This window comes from Dromaius novaehollandiae, chromosome 29 (assembly GCF_036370855.1).
Source record: "Dromaius novaehollandiae isolate bDroNov1 chromosome 29, bDroNov1.hap1, whole genome shotgun sequence".
Classification (NCBI taxonomy): Eukaryota; Metazoa; Chordata; class Aves; order Casuariiformes; family Dromaiidae; genus Dromaius; species Dromaius novaehollandiae.
Genome location: NC_088126.1, coordinates 1,385,690 through 1,399,716, shown reverse-complemented (window position 1 = coordinate 1,399,716; position 14,027 = coordinate 1,385,690). Strand labels below are relative to the sequence as shown.

The following is a 14,027-nucleotide window of genomic DNA, read 5'->3' as shown; positions in this document are numbered from 1 at the left end:
AAAAACAACAAAAAAAACCTCGCAGATCCAAAGGAGCGCGACCACCGAGAGACTCAGACCACCGGGACCACGCTCGAGACGAGGTCTCTCGGCAGGGCAGCACTAGGAGAACGGGCAACGTGTTCAGGGTGCCCTCTGACGAAGGACACGAGAACTGGGACAATACGGAGGCTTTTAAAGCTATTTGAAGTGCTGCATTTCCATGGAGATAGGAAATGGCAGCATTAATTACCTTGGAAAAAAAAAGGTGCGCACCAGTGTGACACGAGGCAAGCAGGAGGAATTGCAGTCCCAGGGATGGAAATGGTTGGTTTACACAGATGCGTATGCGGTTACAGGAAAAAGCAAGCAGCCTGTCCCTGCCAGTCAGCTGCGAAGGAGGAAATACTCATCTCCAAACACGAGAAAAAGTGGCTGAGAAACCACACGCACACCACGACTTGAAAGTGCAGAACTCTAACAGCAGCCTCCAAAAGCCGTCTTCGGTTCAGGCACAAGCCTGGGAGTCAGCACACCTGGGCACTACGCTGGGCTTCGCGAGCGGCTTTCCGTGCCACGAACTTCCCCCTTTGCATCTCAGTTTCGCCACCCCTCAAAATGGGAAAGACACTCACCGCCTCGGGCAAGGCCCGTTTCCTCCCCGAGCCGCGATTGCGACACGCCGAGAACAGCGTGCGAACCTCCCGAAGAAACAGGTACTAGAGGAGAGCCGAGAGTGTTTTGATCTTGTGGTCGAGACACTAACCTCAGCAGATCTGGATTCAGTTCTCGATTCTAGGAAAGACTTAGAGAGATTCTGGTCAAGTAACTTCATCTGCGTCTCGGTTCCCCGGCTGGGACGGAGGGTAATTCCCCGCTTCCCAGCACGCTGCGACAGTGCCCATCTGCACGAGTGACGTGGGGCGGCGTCACAGCAGCGAGGACCACGAAGGTAAACAGCCCAAAAACTAAGCTAAAAGCATATATGCTTATTTAAAAGGTTTATTTAACTTTTTAATTTGAGGTAAAATACTTTTTTTTTCTTTCAACTTCCATAACAAAATACAGAGCTATCAGATACCCCTGGAAAAAATATGTATATTATACATATATTTCTATAACATTACATCATATATATATAATATATATATGCAAACTTTTTTTGAAGACTTTATAGAAAGTGGAACGTCTAAAGGCACTGCACAATGGAGTATTTAAAGACTACTTTACATTTTTATGTACATATACACACACACTTTTAATCCTGCTTTCAATGGACAGACAGCTCAAGCTAACAAATTCGTTGCTCTTATGTGTATGCATCCATACTAATCCCTGCTGAATCAATTCTAATAAAGTCAAAGAACATGCCTCATGAAAAGTGATTTTTTTAAAAAAAATTTCTATTGGTAAATACTTTCTCCTTAAAAACACTCTAAAATCGAACTTTTTTAAACAATCTGATTACAAGTATCTCAAACCAAAAGAAGAAATTCGTTTTTAAACCCACCAGGATCCATAAGAAAAAAAAAAAGAGGAAAAAAGGTTACTTTAAAAACAAAAACATAATTATGGAATAAATAAAAACAAGGGACAACCAAGCAATGGGTTTAACCTCCTGTAGGTGAAGACGGTGGCGCGATCTGCCACCACGGTTAATGCTTCTAGAGAGGGGCTTTTCTTGCTCTTCACCCACGGTCCCGGAAGATGAGATCCCCCACGCGCAGCGGGACACGAGCAGCCGCACCGGTCTCCCAGTCAGGACAGTCCTGCAGAATCCTCGTCCACGGGACGGGCACAGGTTGGAAGGGAGAGGGAGAAATTGGATCGTTTCTAAACTCTGGAGCTTATCAAGTCTCAGGGCCCAGCAATTTTGCAAGACTTGGTTGCCATTATGGGTAGATGTGCAGCTAATCTTCCCTGCCCTGTGTTGATCTTTTTCCCCCAGAAACCTTGGATTGCAGCTGGTTGTCCGATTAAAGTCTCTTTCCTACAGATTCTCTATGACTAAACAAAGCAAAAATGGTTTAAACATTAACATGCTCTTGATTAATTAATACAGGTGGACGTTGAGATTTCAACCATTTAAACTTTACAAGTTTAAATATTTTGGCACATTGGAATATATATATTTATTTAAAATGTATTTATAAGCTTCCTCCTCTGAAGCTGCTGCTAGGCAATGTGAAGTCTGGGCAGGAGGAGCCCCTGCCTTTGCACAAAGGTGACCCCCTGAGCCAGCGGGGAGGGGGCACCGCGGCCCGAGGGAGCCTCGCCGCCCTCCTCCGAAGCGGAGGGCATCACCCGGAGTCGGACGTACCCAGCGGTCACCGGTCCGTTGTCCTGAGAACCTGAGTCCTTTATCCCTGAACTTGGAGCTCCCAGTTTGCAGTGCAATGGCTATGAAGAAACCCCCGGCCCAAAAACCGATCGCGAACTTTTAAAGCCAAACGACAGTTCCGTGTAGTTAACTTTTTTCCTTAAAGAAGTGCGAAAAGGGCGACTTGTACCCCCCTCCCCCAAACGGAAGCAGCATCCACGACTCCGGCACTTGGGTACGATGGGGGTGACGATATGCATTACTGATCTGAAAGGCCTCATGTTTCTAATTCCTGAGTTCACACTGACATCTGCCGGCCCTCTCTCTGGGGAAGGGTGGTCCAGAACGAGGGGCTCCTTCCCCCCCTTTTCCTCTGTGCTTGGCTCCAAATTTGGAGGTAAATCCAGGTGCGAAAAAGGCAGCCCCGCGGGCTGGCGGTTACAGCCAGGGACTGGGAGCTAGGAGGTCTGCAGGTTTTGAGCCCGGCCGAGCGGCAGCTCAGCTCGCGGCTTCGGACAGATCGCTCAACGGGGCGCAGAGCGGGAACCGCACCGAGGCGCGGACGCTGCAGCTGCGACGGCCTAGCCCGAGCGAGCAGATTGCAACCCCTTCCCCACCCTCCCCGTCCAGAACACGGCTCCTGCATCGCCTCCGGGGCGGCCGTCTCCGAGCAGACCGTCTCCCCTAAGAGCCCTCCGCGTGCCATGTACAGTATTTCGTTTCAGCGGGGCCTGACCAGCGTCTCGACGTGCTGGCCCCGATCTGGCGGGCGAGCTGCCATCTCAGTTGCACAGACAAAGGTTTACATGCCTAATAGCGTATGCAAATAATATTGTGCTCACACACTCCCTGCCCTCTTACAACAGTAACTAAGTCCTCGATTAAAGAAATCTGCCTGCACAAGCTATTCGCCTAAAATTGCATGAATAATCAACAACACTGTAGATACAACTCTATCCCTGTGGAGATCAATGCTTTTTAAGTTCCTTTCAAGGAATTGTTAGAAATTCATCCCTATATAGCGGGAGAGAACCACATTCCTTGGTGTAATCTGGAACCTAAGTTAGTTATTCTAACGAGAAACGCAGCTATGTAGGGAAATAGCAGATTTATAGCAAATACAGCAAGATTTACACAGCAAACTCAAGAGCAGCTGCCAGCGCACAAACTGCTCCCCTTCCCTCCAGTATCAACCCACCCTCTGAAAAACCTACTTCTGAAGCCCTCCTGCATGTGCTCTGCGCCAGCCGACAGAGGCATCGCTTCGGACACCCGACCTATCCCTCGGCTTCCCCACGACTCGGTACTTCTGCAGCCCCCACGCTCGGCTCCTCTCAGCACCCTGCCACACAACCAAATCTAACACCGTCTAGAAACCCAACCTTGGCCAAATGCGTCTGGCTCTTATACAAGCTTCTTCTGTCAATAGACCCTGATCACATAAAGTGTACACGTAGTTAAGGCATGAGTCAAAGTGATAGGGGAACCAAACAAAGGAAATAAGATTTAACAAAGCTCCTGTCATTCCTTCTCTATGAACTCACCACAATCATTTCAGTGTTAATCTTCCAATCACTCCCAACTCCACCCATACAATTAGGAAAAAAACTAGGGTACATTTTAATGCGTATATTAAAGGCATTAGGTTTCTTTTTTTCCCACCCCACTCCCTTCCCTGAAAGATTCTATAATTTGCTCATGGCTTCTGCAGTATTTCAAAAAGGCTAAAAGAACAACTACCACATCTTGAAGCACTACCAAGATCTGCTCGTCAGGAATGCAGCTCGTGCCACTACTGCTGCTTTTCCAGCAGCATCTCACCTCACCGACACCAAGGAGACCTTCTGATTTGTGTCCTTCTGCAAGCTATTCCATTTTGAAGACAGTGCAATGTTCCCTCTCCCCCTGTCCCCCACCCCTCCCCAAATACAAACAGCTTCCGACATTGACAAATGTCACATCTCAAATCGTCAGGAAATCCTCTCCCACCATCACACCAGACTCCATAGAAAAGGAACTAGATGAATTCAGAGATTCCTGCTTCTATAAATACTAGAGCATATATAAAATAGATCATGTCTGGAGTTCCTCAGGCACGATGGAGGCCTCAACCCCTCTGGAGTTCATGCAAGGTCTGAAGCTCGCGCACAAAATGTCAGCTTCCCTCGCCTCTCCTGATCGGAACAAGACAATCGCGTCTCACCTGCAATTCAACAATGAAAACAAAGAACACAAAACCCTAGTCTCTAGAATTATCAAACCATTCTAGCCCCGGCCCCCCACCCTCCCGCCCCCCACGCTCTGCAACCTTGCTACATAAATACACAGATGCTTTCAGTACAAACGGACTGCGAGGCTCTCCCGCGCCTAGGTGTCGGACGCAGCCGTGGCTGTCACGGCCTTGGGTCCTGCCACGAGGTGAGGGCTGCCCAGCACGCCGTTCCAGTGGACCTTGCCGTTCTGGCGCTCCTCGGGGGCATCCGCCTGCCGGTCACCATTCCAGCGGCGCTTGAGACGCAGTTTCGGAGGCATCAGGGCATCCTCTCTCTTCTCCTGAGCTCCCAATTCCCCTGCAGACTCTCGGGATGACTTCTCTCCGCTGCCTTCCCCTTGCTCCTGGGATTCTTCAGCCGAGAAGTTGACTTGTGTGGATGCTGATGGCGCTGGGTGCCAGGATGGGGCAGCTGGTCTGGCAAATATAGGCCCTTTCTCCTCTTCCAGGCTGGTGTTGGGCACTGCCATGCCAGAGCCTTCCTCCTTCTCACTTTTTTCTTTTCCTTTCACTGATGGCTCCTCACATTCTGCTTCCTTGTCCATCGAGGGCTCAACCTTGACCCTGGGAGAAGGAGTAGCTAGCTGGGGGGTAGTCGACTCCTCAGCACTTTCCAGTCTCTCTCTGTTTTTGCGCCCAACAGGTGGAGGCTGTAGCTTAATCGGGAACTGGGGCTGCTCCTCATGGGGCATTTGGCACTGTAGTGGTGGAACCATGAGCCCCGGATAGCGGGGGAAAGTCCGTGGACTCAGATGGTAGTTGAAGACTGAGCAAGCTTGTGAATGCAGGTAGTGTTTCATTTCCTCGGGGTTAAAAGAGAAGCAGCTGCTACCTGTGAAGGGGCTGAGACCCGGCGAGGGGCTGTAGGAGAAAAGGGTGGGAGTCAGGGACAGCGCAGGAGAGATTGGGACGTTTAAGACCCCGCCGCGCCCTGGCAGAGGGGACACGGCAAAGGGACTGTGAGGATCCGGGTAGATTCCGGGCCTCGTGAAGAGAGGAAGCATAATATCTGGCTTGCGCTTCTGGTGATTGACGCTGCCAGCGCCCACTGCATTGCGCGACGTCATGAGATCCACGCCGCGGCGCCAATCCGAGGAGCCGTCCTCCAGCTCCGGCATGTCGGGCTTCCGCTCGCCACTGTCGTTCAAAGCTTCTGGGTTGGATGGGACCAGTGAGCCACCAGAGAAACGACTGGGCTGGGCATCTTCGGTGGGAGAGTGGCTGTCCAGAGGTGGGAAATGGAAGCGGGACGAAGCCGTGGGCACAGGAGGGGCGCTCTGTGGCACGACACCTGAGGCAAGAGGGGAAAAAAAAAAAGGTAGGATAAAAAGAGTTAAGAGCCCAGTTGCTTAGGGAGGTTAAATCACAAGGAAAGAGCTTCTTTTTGGGATGCACCTGGAGGCATTTGGAAGCATAACACAAAAATACCATACGCTATCTACAACACAGCAGACAATTAGATGGGAGGAGCCTTTCCCATCTGCTCCCTTCCCTTGCATAGCTCCAGTCTCTTCTACCCACCTCAAAGCCTTGCCACGGCTGGAGATCAATCCTCCTGCAGCTCCCGGCAGAGCTTTCTCAAACCTCTAGCACCACCGAGCTAAGTTCCACTTTTGAATGCCCTCCCCTGAACCCTGCTCTGGTTAAACCAGAAGATGTTCTCAGGGATGGTGTGTTATAAGCACCATTAAGCAATCAAGCGCTAATGCCACAAGTAGAAGCGTTGCTGGTAAACCTCAGGCTCTCAGGATGGAATACAGAAAGTCACTGATTTGGGCTTTTCTGAGAAGACATTTTCTCTCCAACATTTCTGCCAGTAATACTGCTAACTCTTGCTGGCTCCTTTTCCCCAACCTTTCAAATCAAACTTCCACTGACGTGCCTACAGAGCTGCTTGTCGAGAACTTGCTCTTGCTGTCATTAGCCATATTGAGGCAAATTCTTCCACCTGCTTTCTCACCTCCACAACATGCCAGTTGATTCAGACTCTTTTCGCTTCAAAACCATGCAAGTGAGAGTCAAAAGAAGAAACCTGATTCCAGTGCCCCAAACAGGTTTGATATCCCAACCCCCATCCCAGCCAGAAGGAAAGAAAACAGGTTGTAATTAGACAAGTGCATTCCAGTTCTCCAAACTTCTTTTTTTAAATGCATGCCCCAGAGATAGAAGGGAGTGGCTGCAAACAGGGAAAAGGAACAGCAGTGAGCAATATTGAGCAGGAACTGCCCAGACTTGTTGCTGCAAGTAATTATAGATTCACAGTGCAGCTTCATACTACATCTTACACCCCCATGCTTTGGCTAAGGGCTCCTGGAGCATACATTTTCTTCTCCCCACTGCCATAAAGGCAATGTGTCCCACACAGGTGAAGCAGAATTCCTTTATGAATATTTCATTTCTTCCAGCCCCATCTTTTAGGTTATTGCTTGCTTAGAAGACAATGCCTTTAAAACACATTTGTGCTCTTTCCTGGCTGGAACTCCCCAGGGTGGAGATGGATGCATGGTGGTTGAACTGCCAAGATCTATGAGCAGTCCCTGCTGTATGTAGGCACAGAATACATTGGCACTGATGAGAAATACTCTTTCCTACACATAACCTGTTATGCTCAGCTGCTGGGATTTCAGAGACATCATTCAATCCCCACTTCCCCTATTCTCTCCCTTCTCGACAGATCTTCAATGCTCCCCCCTAAGGCTTTCTTGAGGAGGTGAGCACTAAGCGCACAGTGCTCTGAGAACAGCTGGTTCAGGCCTCTCAATTCACGATTTCTTTGCTGTAGAGAGTTTGCAGCCCAGGCCCTTACTGTAATGACTTCCAGAATTTTTTTTGTGATGGGCTTGATTGCCGTTATTTTTCCTCATTGTGTGGCAGCTGTTCAGTTATGTAGACAACCACCACCACAGCTGTAAAAATCTTGCTATGGATGGAGGGGATTTTTTTTTCCCCTCCACAAAAAGGGATCTTGCAAACAAAAGACCTTCTTCCAGAGAAACCACAGCATTAATGCCGGCTCCAGGACAAATCCAGCATGAACTTCTGCTGCTACCCCTGGCAAGAGACTCAGAGGCCTCTTAGAACAAGCAGGGAACACTTATGTTCCATTCCCAAACTCTTCTCGCTATCCTGAACATCTGCAGGCATTTCTGCTGCAGGGAGAATCTAGACATACCTGTGATTTTACTCAAACTTATAAACTAGTTACTACTCTTCTCTGGAAGCTGCTCTGCACTCGCTATTCAATTTCTCTGAACTCCAGATATAATTTGGTTAAAAAAAATTTTTTGATATAGAAGGAGCAGAACTGCAGCAAACACAGGGCCTTTGCAGAACAAGAGAGGAGAGCCATCTACTATTAGGCTGCAAACTTTTTGATAATGCTCACATGTACGCCTGGCCGTACACCTCTAAGCTCTTTGTCAAGAAGAGTCACATTTATATGGCATCGTAAACTTCTGTAGTGCTTTACAAACATGTGAGGCAAGGTTCCTGCAAGAGAACTAAAACCTTCTTATCACAAGGACACCCCCCACCCCGAACAGCAAGGCAAAGCAAACCCACAACACCAATAAAGACAGTCCAACAAGCAAGCTCAAATAGGAAACCAGAATGCCTCGAGTCTCCCCTGAAGACAACCACAGATGCGTCTGTGACAAACTGAGGGAAAGAGCATTCCAGATAAAGCTTTATCACAGCCCAGACATTCCCACCACATTAGCACCGATTGCCCCGGCAGAGTCTTTCAAGTGTAAGAGATGACTGATAGTGGAATCTGCAGAGACTGCTCAGCCTGTTCTAGCTCCAGTCTCGCACAGAAGCGCAGCACTGCGTTCACTGACACTCCACACACGCTGCAGAAGCCTCGAAAGCAGCCCCAACTCCAGACTTACCATTAGGACGAATGTTAATGAATGGATAGTTGGGCATCACCAGTTTGTTGAAGTTGAACTTGTAGGTAAACCTTTTGCCTTTTGTCTTGTGAAGAATCCTCTTGTTGTAATAGTATCTATTAAAAAAAGTTTAAAAGACCTGTCAAAGCACTCAGCAATCTGTTTAAGTCTCATTTCTTCTAATGCTATCAACACTCGATGTTTACCAAACCCACTTTTGACATATCCACAAAATGATGTTACTCACAGAACTTCTTCATGAATGCAAGAAAATACTAGTTGATCTGGAATTTTCCAAGCGATAGCCATTCCTTTCATAAGACATTCTTTGTCAGTAGATTTCAAACTATTTTACAGGTCACTGTATTATTTCTTAGAACATAAGGGAAAAGGTGAGATCCTAAAGGGAAGTGAAAGGTGAACAAGTGCCCAGACCTGCCTACACGTGTTCTCACCCCTGTCCAAACTGGGATTGGTGACATGGGCCAGGGGTCCTGTACAAGTGTCCCACCCTACTTCCACCTCCACAAGCGCACTGTAGGCAGCTAAACACTATTGCTTCCTGTTGGCAGTAGCTGTAGTTGTCAATGTTACAGGACCAAGAACAAGAGGGGAAAAATTCATATGACAACCTCTGTTAAGACACAGAACAACCTGAGAAAAGGAAACGTGCATCTGAGGCTCTGGCAGAACAAAACCCAGTGCAACTACACAGCTGGAAAGGGGATATGTGAGGAAAGAATTACCTAAATACCCTCACTTTGTTTTTTTCCTTCAATCTTCAAGGCCCAGGATATCTTGACAGACAGTGCAGTGTACAGGGCATCAGACCGGCGCTCAGGAGAGCTGGTTTCTGCCACAGTCTCATGTCCTTGAGCAGGTCACTTCAAGTTTCCCCATTAGCACCTTGGGATTCAAAACACTCACTCGCCTTCATAGACAGCTTTGATTAGGGCTAGAGAGAGGAGGCACTCGATAGCCAGCACTGATCCCTAGCCAGCCTCCTTCCTTCACTCTCAGGCCCTTCACGGAGCAAAATGAAAGCTGAGTGCTGAACAACTCAGCCCTGGAGAAAGTAAGTATAATCACCACGGCCTCCTCCCCACTTACACTGCCATTACTGTTTGTCCTCAGCCTCTTAATAGTGGTGTACAAACAAAGGTGTCACACACCGATCACCGCCACAATTTTCTATGCTTAGGAGGTGGATTAACACTTGTTTTTCATTGCCACAGAACATGCCAAGCAAAGCGGCACTGGCTCTTAGCAGAAGGGGGTAGAGACCAGAGGCTGCAGACTGAAGTAGCTGCTAATGCCTGCAGTGCTCTTGCCCTGCTGCTGTCACACTTGGCATCGAGATGCCAAGACATGATCGGTGTTGGCAGGTGGAGAGTATTTTCCACTCCCATGCATCAATTACAGTGTTGGTGCTATTCAATTTATTGTTTCCTTCCTGTTCCATTATGAGACTGTTGTGTTTGCTACCCTGTTTGTCTTTGGCAGCTCCACCCAGGAGGTATCAGAGGGCGTAAGGCAGCGAAGTCCATGTTATAGACAGCATTAATAATGGCAGAACTCGCCAAGAACCTAGTTGCTTCTGCAGGTGACAGGCCTGGTCTGTGCTGAAATACTTCACAGGACTGTTTGTATTTTGAAGTGGGTCAGTGAAAAACGTAGCAACAACCGAAAAAACTCAGCAACTCTGGAAGGGTCTAAATAAAATGGCGCTAAGTTTTACTGAAGGATTTAGAATTACGAAGCACAAAGCAAGGAATACTCAGCCCGTGTCTAAATCAAAGGGACACTGGTGGCCAGAGGGTATCCTCAACCCACAGGCAAATTCATGTCATCGGGGCTCAGGAAACCAAATCCAGGTCATTAGAAAACAAGGCAGCAGTTTAGAGTAATAAAGTAATCACAGCGCACTTGTTCTCCAGAATTCCCCACCGCACAAGGCGAAGAGGTGTGAAGGGGCCAGTGAAGAGTGACTGACGCTAAACCCAGCTACCCGCTAGGAACCGGCACGGAACCTGTGCCCTGTATGGATTCAGCAGTAAAGAGGCAAGCACAAATCATGTTAGAAAGGGGAGTTGCTTTCTCTGAAACTGTATCATTGATGGTGTGATAATAGAGTAACACCTCTGGTTTCCTCCCACGCCTTCATTGCTCAAGCCAGCATCAGCAATGGAAGCCGAGAGAAGAGACAGAAAAGCTCCCCGGAAGGAAGCCATCCTGATAATAACAACCTGAACTATAAGTGCAAGTTTGTGTTATGACGCTTCACCACAGGACACAGAACACGTCACTGTGAACTGGGAATTCCCTCTTGAACCTCTCTAATCACATCCAAGTACAATCAGACCTAAATAACAACAAAAAGTTGGAAACAAAACTCTCAGAGATGCAGGTGCAACCAAATAGGGGGTAGAACATCCCAAATCAAATACATGAATGAAGCAGGGAAGGATGGGTGGAGCATTCATCATCAGCCTAACAGAAAATCATCCCCGCAGAGACTTCTGCTCACCTGAGAGCTCGGCTCAGCTTGTCGTAGTTCATTTGTGGTTTGCATTTTCTCCTGCCCCACAGCCGTGCTACCTCGTCAGGGTCCTTGATCACAAACTCCCCGTACTCGCCCTGCTGCCAAGCAATGACATGGCGAAACTCCTCCTTCTGCAGGAGCTCCAAGATGAAATGCCATAACTGGATCTGACGGGAGCCAGGGCTGGACTCGGTCTTGTATGCCCACTCCGGGAAATGATAGCCTTGAAAAGTGCCCCCCAAAAATAAAAATCATTCAGAGAGCAAGTTGGAACTACAGAGCTCACAACTGCCAAGTTTTAACACTGGGAACAAGTGTCTTCAATATGTACTTATGTTCTGTACAGAGCACGACCACAGAGCACCTCTGATAGCTACGATTCCAACAAGGGTTGGAAGTAGAAGCAAAGAAATTCAACTTTCTTACTCTAGCTTTTTACCATCTTCCTCATTTTACCCCGCTCTCCTTGGAGAATCCCAAAATAAAAATGGTAAAATTGAAAGGGACATTAAAAAAAACAGAGAAGGGAGAAATATTGGAAAGGAGCCCCAAAGCGTTCGCTATCGCTCCAATTTAAACTCTTGGTGTCCCACAGTAGGCAAACCATCCAAATTTCAGTACTTGGCGCCCAAATTTGAGAAGTGAGCATGGAGAGCTCTCAGCGACTCTGGCTACCCAGCGCTTCAGAGAGCGCAACACCCTGCTCCAGATCCAGCCACGCTGACAGATGTTTCTGAACGACTGCCAAGTTCAGCTCTGCCAGAAGAGTTTCCCAGCACAACTGTTAACGTGAGGTTTTCCAAATCACCATGGGCACAATTTTAGGCTCGAGAAGTGTGCGAGGCCAAGTCACACCATGCTCGGATGGTATCCACGCCACTGCTGTAGGCTGTGGCTGAAGCAAAAGCAGTTACGAGCCATATTACTGGGGGTGGGGAGGGCTGTCTAACAAAGATTTAGAAATAAAACATTTCCAGGAATATTTATTTGCACTATGTTTAAAACTAGAAGTCTCAAAACAGTAAATATCGCTGATAATCCATCACCACTTGTTTGATCAATTCTCATTTGCACATAGCTTTTGCCAGTGTAAAAGAGCTTTTAAAAGAGGTAGAATTAATACTGCTTGAGCTCCTTTATCCTGTGAAAAGAATTTGTAGCAGCTGAAAACCCCAGACTTTAGGCTTCTATGCTGCACGCGCTTCCTTACCTCCTCCTCCTTCTGGTTTATCCACAATGCTGCAGCCTGCTTTCATTTTCTCCCTCCTGCTGACTGCGAAACAGAAGGAAATAAGCAACAACTATATCAATATGCCACGAGCGCAGGCAGCCCTTTGAATTCCGTTCCTTCCTGCAGAAGGCTCCTTTACCCGAAGAGGCCACCTCTAACTGTCACCCTGCCAACTCCAAGGGACGGCACCCACGGCTCCGCTGTTACCGGTGGCCGTAATCAGCCGCGTCTGCCTTTTAGCCACGCCACAAAAACACAGCGTTTAATATTTGCTCCCCTCCTGCCCTGCTATTAAAGTGTGCAAATGCAACACCGCAGCAAGACGGGACCATGAGACAGACAAAACAAGCCCAACACAGTTTGTCTTCTGTTACCAGACGGGCTCCGGTGCCAAAATACACAAGCGGCTGAGCTCACCCAGATGTACCAGCGAGAGGAAAAACCCCCAGCCTGACGCCCGCTCCAGACGCACATCTGATTTCAATTTCTCTAGGTAGATTAGGTCTGTTTTAACGACTACCTGTGCGCGCTCCGCTCAGTCCAGCGGGAGGGAGCGGAGCCCGGCAGCCCCGTCCCGCTGCCCAGGACGTCCGGCTCCCGGGAAAAGAGCACGGAGAAGCACCGTCCGCCAGCACTCACAGGAAAATGGGACCAGGCAGCGCCAAGGCTCTCCCACCCGCCCGGCGGCATCGCTAACCGCCAACGGGGCACTGCAACCCCCCCCCCGGGACGGCTGTCGGGGGAGTCCCGGCACCCTGCCCGCCCTAGGAACCGGGCCCGGCGCCGCCCGGCCCCGGGAGGGGCCCGGTACCGCTTGGTCCCCGCTGGGGTTTCCTGCTCGGCGCCGCCGCCGCTTTGAAGTGCTAAAACTATGTAAATGGTGGCAAGGAGGAGACGAGGCGCCGCGGCGTCCGGCGGCTCCCGCCTGGCCGCGGCTCCCGTTACAGCCCGGCGGCCGCCCCCGGCCCTGCCCTGCCCGCCCCGAGCCGCGGCCTGCCCAAGCCTGCCCGCCGCCGCCGCGGGACCGGCGCGCCGCTCCCTCCCTCCCTCCCCTGCCGCGGGCGGGGCGGCGCCGGCAGCCGCGGCCCGGAGCCTCGGGAGCGGCCGAGCCTCCCCCGCCGCCTCCGTTACCCACCCCGGGGGCACGGGCCGAACCGTAACGGGGACCCACCTCCGCGGCTACCGGGAACGACCCGCCCCGGGGCCCCGGCAACCGCCCCCCGGTAACCGGGGACACCCACCTCCCCCCGCCCCCCGGTAACCGTCGCCCGCAGCCATCCCTGCCCCCCACCCCCACCCCCGGCAACCGGCCCCGCGCTCAGGGCCGGCGGCGGCGGCTCGGCCGCGCTCGGGGCCGGGACCCACCTGCGGGGGCGGCGCGGGGCGGGCCGGGGCCGGCGGGTGGGGGCGGTGCGGTGGGGGGGCGGCGGAGCGCGCGCCCGGGCCGCGGTGCCGAGTGCGGGGGTGCGCGCGCCGCTGCCTCGCTCGCTGCTGCCGCCGCCGCCGCCTGCCTCCCCCTCACCAGCCACCGGAACCGGAACCGCCGCCACCGCCCACACACTTCCGGGCACGCTCCCACGCGCTTCCGCTTCCGCCCCGCGAACCCTGGCGGTGACGCAAGCGCGCGACGACACCTCCCCTTGTATTTCTCCCCCTCCCCGCGCCGACGGCAGCCGCAGAGGGACAAGCGCGCGCGCGGAAGGCGAAGGGCGCCCCCGCGGGGAGGACAGTGTGCACGGCGCTGCACAGGCCCGGCTGCGCCAGGGCCAGGGCCTAGGCCTAGGCCTGGGCCT

At 51.0% G+C, this 14,027-nt stretch overlaps 1 protein-coding gene across 2 annotated transcripts; it reads right to left on the bottom strand.

Moving 5' to 3' along the window:
- Positions 1 to 965: 965 nt before the first annotated feature.
- Positions 966 to 13,825, bottom strand: ETV3 (ETS variant transcription factor 3). Of its 2 annotated transcripts, none has more exons than XM_064498863.1 (5): positions 13,600 to 13,825; positions 12,214 to 12,276; positions 10,989 to 11,226; positions 8,462 to 8,577; positions 966 to 5,862 (listed from the first exon to the last, which is right to left on the bottom strand). In XM_064498863.1, the coding sequence occupies exons 2-5, from the start codon at positions 12,257 to 12,259 to the stop codon at positions 4,667 to 4,669; spliced, it is 1,596 nt and encodes a 531-aa protein (XP_064354933.1). In that variant the 5' UTR covers positions 12,260 to 12,276; positions 13,600 to 13,825; the 3' UTR covers positions 966 to 4,666. The 2 variants fall into 2 exon arrangements, with proteins under 2 accessions (XP_064354933.1, XP_025972179.2); XM_026116394.2 differs by lacking the exon at positions 13,600 to 13,825 and adding an exon at positions 12,755 to 13,139.
- Between the last annotated feature and the right edge of the window lie 202 nt (positions 13,826 to 14,027).